This window comes from Theobroma umbraticum, unplaced genomic scaffold, assembly GCF_002168275.2.
Source record: "Theobroma umbraticum cultivar Fairchild unplaced genomic scaffold, ASM216827v3 scaffold_86.0, whole genome shotgun sequence".
Taxonomy (NCBI): domain Eukaryota; kingdom Viridiplantae; phylum Streptophyta; class Magnoliopsida; order Malvales; family Malvaceae; genus Theobroma; species Theobroma umbraticum.
Genome location: NW_018397263.1, coordinates 2644582 through 2650473, shown reverse-complemented (window position 1 = coordinate 2650473; position 5892 = coordinate 2644582). Strand labels below are relative to the sequence as shown.

The following is a 5892-nucleotide window of genomic DNA, read 5'->3' as shown; positions in this document are numbered from 1 at the left end:
GTAATCTAAAAATATATGTTTCTATTTTGCTTCCTAGTATGGTTATGCTCTTGCCCTGCTAATAGGGGTTAAATGTTGGTTATGTCAACATGTAGTCTATGATTAGAGATTAATCTCCCAACAGCACCACCAATTATAGAATAGTGGTATTTATAATATCTGTTCAATGTAGCCAATGGTTGCTTTTGATATATTTTTGACCCATGCCATCAATGTTAATTGTGAATTTATTTTTGACTTATCCTACAAGGGCTAAGTGTGGTTATAGCATGTTACAGTAGATTATCAAATCTGTAATTTTGTGAAATTTATGTTTTATTCTGTTAATTGAAAATTTTGGAGTAAGATAGTTTTGTTATTCAAAATTAGATTACCCAAAATTCTATTTTGATATTTATATGAGAATAAATAATTTTGAGCTCAAATGTTTTGAGCATGCTTAATCCAGCTGAAGAGATGTTAGTCACTTGCTAAGCTGTTGGATTCACTCATTCTTTCATTTTTTTCAAGTTGTGGTTTAGTTAAACACATGAAAAATTTCAAGGAGTGATGTTTCGTAGACTAGCATATGGTTTTGATTTGCTTCAAGATTTTTCTTGGCATCTTAGTTTATAGTATTAGAAACTTCCTTTTGAACAGTGTTGAAATTATGTTCCTCTTGAATGTTGATAGACTTAATTTTGAGAATCATTATATTTCAAAAATGTATTTGACCCCTTTAGTTAATTGGTTAAGATATATGTGTTTGAACCTTTCATGTATGTAGGATTATATCTTACAAGTGTGTGGTATCTGTTGTGCTTCAAGTTTGGGGCCTGACAATACTTCAACTTTGTGTCTTTACTCACCGATTCTCATCACTATGTTCCTCTTTAGCAGCTTAGAAATGGTTCAGTTTGCCAGAGTTAATTGCAATTCGCATAATTCACCAATGAGGCAATGAGCCAACTTGAACTACCCCATCATTGTTTTCTTAACTCACAAGATGAAGGAAGCTATCAGGGAAGGTACACAAGGCGATTTCACCACTGCTTAATCCTTAAAAAGATACCATTGCCTTTACTACTTAACGGTTGACATGAAATTACCAGTTTACCACAGCCAATCTTGAATATTTGCCCTATGAAAAAAAACAATAAACTTAAATTAAAACGAAAAATAAGTTAAATGTAAACAGTAGTAGGAAATGGGCAAGGATATTTTAGTTAGAATCCTACGCAACACTTAGTTTTTCAAAGTCCTCCCTTCCAAGAAACAGGCTCCAATTTCTCTTCACATTTCTCTCCACCTATAAAAACCAATCATATCAAAAAGTCAAAATCGAAATGGCAGCAGCTCAACAACTGAAACCATGCTTAATCTTAATCAATCATCAAACGAGCACTAGATTCTTCATATTCCGGAACCACAAGAATCTTCACAGTCTTCCACCCAGAAGATGGTTTCAAAATGCGAATATTTGTTTTCCTCATAGATTCCCCTCTCGGTCTTATTTTAACTCTCCTTCTTGTCATCCTTCTTTCACGCTTTGCTCTCGTTTTCCTCTTTCTCGGCCTCCTTTTCCTTCTCTGTTCCCACTTAGTTTTTATCGTTTTCGATCTCTTTTAACTTCAATGGCCACTCCTCAAGCTGCCAATGACTCCTCTCAGCCTTCCCAAACCAAAACCGTGAGTTCCTACCTACGTTGCAATTGATAATATTTTGCTTATTTGGAATATATTGGGTTTTTGAAAAAAATGATTCTTTTGACCAACCTTAGGTTTCAAGATTGAATTTTAATTTGAAAATTGTTTCATTATGTGCTAATGATAGATATAAATTCTGGGTTTTGGTTGTTTTACTTGGAAAATTTAGTTTAGTGAGAGGAATGCTGTAATGGCTGAAAAGAAAAGGACTTATTTTTAACCAATCCTAATTGTCAATATTGAGGCCACGTTCATGGGCTTAATGGGACTGTTTTGACTTTCTTAATGGAGAATGGAAATGGGTTTTGAATGTTTCCTTGGAAATTTCAGTTAATTTTGAGGAATGTTACGACAGTTCTATCTTGAAGTAGCAATTCCATAGCACTAGGGTTTAGTTTGTACTAATTAGGATTTTATGTCTCTTTCTTAGGTATTGATAACAGTGGTTCGGTTGTTTCCTTAGTGGCTTCAATTTTGTATAAAACATGGGCATCTCTAAGTTTGTGTGTGCAATTTAGGATGAAAATGGCTTTCAAAAAAAATTTCGGATAAGTTGGATGTTTATATATACTAATTAGGGTTTGTCTTTCTTACATTTTGACAATGGGTTTTGGCTGTTTCCTCGAAAAAATCAATTTTGTGTTATTAATGGGCCTATCTGGCTTGATTTGTTCATTTTAGGTATTTGAATGTCTATATATGGTACCAATTAATTTGTTTGTGCTAATTAGTATTTTAAGTCTGTTCATTAGTTTTAACAATGGGTTTAGGTTGTTCCCTTAGACGATTTAATTTTGTCATTTTGTGCAAATAATGGGGCATCTCTTGATTTGCTTGTGCAGTTTAGATTTTGGAACTTTCTGCATATTAATCAATTTAGTTTATGCCGATTAGGGTTTTATATCACTTTATTATTTTTGATGATGGTTTTTGGATTTCCCCTCTGAAAGCTTAATTTTGTGATGGACACCTCTTGATTTGATTGTGCAATTTAGGTTTTTGGATTTCTCTATTTCTTAATTGTGATAAATTGTGGATTTTGATGACGCAGGTGCGGGTTGTCATAAAGGGTAGGGTTCAGGGTGTCTTCTATAGGAACTGGACAATAGAAAATGCCACTCAACTGGGCTTGAAGGGTTGGGTCAGGAACAGGAGGGATGGTTCAGTTGAAGTTCTTTTTTCTGGGTGCCCGGACTCTGTCCAGGAGATGGAGCAGAGGTGCCGTCGTGGTCCACCTGCTGCCATGGTTACTGGGCTTCAGCTTTTCCCTTCCAATGACGATCCTGGCACTGGATTTGAGAGGAGGCCAACAGTCTGATCACTCTTTATGTGAAGAGATTACTGCCCATTCTATATAGTATGTATAATCTTGTTCTCTGAGGAATAAAACAGCTGAGTGGTTGTGAAATACTGATGATGTTGTTAAAAAGTATGGATATTAATGAATTCGAGTATAATTTGTGATGATCCTTTTCCATTTAAATGAATTTTGTTTGATGAGTATTTTGTTTCTTAATTAGAAGAATGACAGTGTAAGAGTGTGAATGGAGAAACGGGTTATAACTCAATGTATTCTTGCTAAACTTGGTTACCTTAGACCTGCCTGACAAATGTGTCAATATAAATTTATAATGCATTGACCCTGGATGTGTACTTATATAAATATTTCTCATTCATAAGCAAATTTGCACAAGATGCTATTTCACATTTTCACAGTTTCTTCATATATATATATATATATCAGAATATCTTCGTCCAGCCTTAAAGCTAGTTTGCTTTGACTTGCTTTGGAAAGAATGTATATCTGTGAAGGTTTATCTTTTCCATTTTTGCCATAGATACTTGTCAGAGAAATGGAGTTAATCATTTCATTATTGGTGCTGTTTGAAGCATGTTCTCTGTTTGACTTTGTCTGAGCAGTCCAAATAATTTTGTTGGGGTAAAAAGAACTGTGTTCATTCATAGATATACAGTTTGAGACTCGTAACACTTGAATTATTTCTTGGAACTATACAAGAGAAATTGCTTAGCAAGATCTCCATTGAGCTGACATGCTCCATGACCCTTGACGTCTTATTATTGCTATTTTTTTTCTGGATTATTGCATCATTGCAAAATATGCATGTTTATGTTGTATTTTTGTCATAGTACTAACCTTTTTGTCATTCACCTATCTAGTATGCTAAAACTGGGAGGATGTTTAAACTGTTATCATCTAGCTCATCAATCATTTTAAAGTTGTAAGAACAGGCTATAGAGAAATTTTTGTTTGCACAAGTTGGAAAGCTCATTGTCCCTTGTGGGCCTAAAAGCTCCAGAAGATTATTAAAATTGTAGTAGATATGTGTTCTATCCAAATTGAATGAGTTCCTTGCTTATCCATTCTTCCAATTTTCCAAAGGTGTTGCATTTGAATTCTCCTAGCATGTTGTTTGTCGTGTACTATGCCAGCCGTGAAAATGAGATAACTGTAGCACATGTTTCTTTCCCTTATCTAATTATCCTGTTCATTCATGTGATAATCTGTGAACTGTATCTGCCATGAAATAGATGTAACCATTGTACTAGATATCTTTGGTCTATTGTCTATTCTGATGAATTTCTCTGTTCCAGACATGTTAAATGTGGTTTCCTCACAATATTTGAGAATGTTTTCTTTTCTTGTCTTCTTCTTTTGTTTCAATTGCATTAGGTGCTTAGGGACCGCCAATGTCACATGATTGTTACAGAAGCTTCATAAATAGGATTGCATCCACATGCATCAAGCCATAGTGCAGTAGATGTTTCGTTTTATACATTAAGAATGTTGTAAGCAAAGTTGCTAAACTTGTATGTTTTATCCAGCATAGCTGATAACTTTAAAATGAGTCTATATTAGAGTCTAATGCAAGTTTCAGTAATATGAGACAAAGTTACGGATGTTTGCCTACTTAGGCTTTATGGTGGCCTGGCAAAATTAGGGATTTAAGTTTAATGCTTACGATTGGAATTAATGTCAGGGTTTGAGAATTAAATAGGGTTTTGATTCAATTGAAATTGGTCTAAAAAGAAGGCAAGGGAAAGATTGCTGGAATTTTCTGGCCTCAGTGGATTAGAAAAACAAGTTTATGGTTGCTGTTCTTGTGGAGATCAGAAACCTGAAGTACTGTAGCAGGAGAGAGGGATAGAAGAAATAAGAGATGGCATGAACAATCACTCTTATAACAATTTTTCCTACGAAAATTAATAACTAAAATCTTTATTACAATTAACTCTACCTAGACTAGCAATACAAAAAGATACGAATAGACATGCATTACAATATTGTAGTTGCACTAGGTTTACTAAAATCATTAGGCTTGGAAATAAAACTTAACTAATATAAGCCAAAAGACTTCTCAAAACTATAATAGCTCAACCCAAAATAAGACCTAAGGGACCATGGTTACAACTGATTCCGGCTAAGCAGAAATTAGCAAAATACTCCTAGAGACAAAAACTGATTAAACTGATAATTTATTATTCTTGCCTAACTAGCTAACAAGAGATCTTCCCTTTGACCAAAAAAAGACTTTCTGTTTATTTGGAACCCTTGATCTTAACCTTAGGCTTCCAAAGAGCATTGAAACCTATCTAACCAAGCTATTGATGGGCTACCAGGCAGGTTTTCATTGGATAACTGCAAATCGGTATTCCACTTCATAGCCTAGGATAGAAGTAGGATTTGTAATCCAATGGCTATTTAAGAGTTGGTCTTTTTGTGTTTCACTTGATTCTCTTGACTCATCTGGTGGATATGTGGCCCTAGTTCTTGCTGATGTAGAACTTGATTTCCCAAGTTCTCTTAAGAAATAGCCTAACTTCATTTCATATGGATAATCTATAATTTATTTATTATTGTTAAAGCATTCTTTTTTTCTTTGCTAAAGTGTAAGATTTAAGTTGTAGAACTCATCTACCATCTGTTTAACACTCTTCACTAGCTAAGCATCTTCGAGAGAGAATACTATTTGAATTCTGTAAGTCATTGCATACTTACTGTTGCCATGCAGTTATTATTTTGATGAGTTATGACCGGATGGTATGTTTGTGCATGGTAATTTTACCTTGGTAAACCTCCTGTCTTATTTCCCCGTCGGCAGCAACATTCCTAAAAAGTTGTCTTACTGATGGAATGAGAATACTGATTAGCTGTGAAATGGTTGGAGGAAGAGCTTTGGCTTTCTAT

General features: G+C 34.5%; 1 protein-coding gene across 1 annotated transcript; it reads left to right on the top strand.

Moving 5' to 3' along the window:
* The first annotated feature begins 1228 nt into the window (after nucleotides 1-1228).
* On the top strand, nucleotides 1229-3149 carry LOC110420585 (acylphosphatase family). Its single transcript, XM_021433953.2, has 2 exons — nucleotides 1229-1667; nucleotides 2737-3149. Exons 1-2 carry the CDS (start codon nucleotides 1326-1328, stop codon nucleotides 3001-3003), a joined length of 609 nt encoding a protein of 202 aa, XP_021289628.1. The 5' UTR covers nucleotides 1229-1325; the 3' UTR covers nucleotides 3004-3149.
* The last annotated feature ends 2743 nt before the right edge of the window (nucleotides 3150-5892 follow it).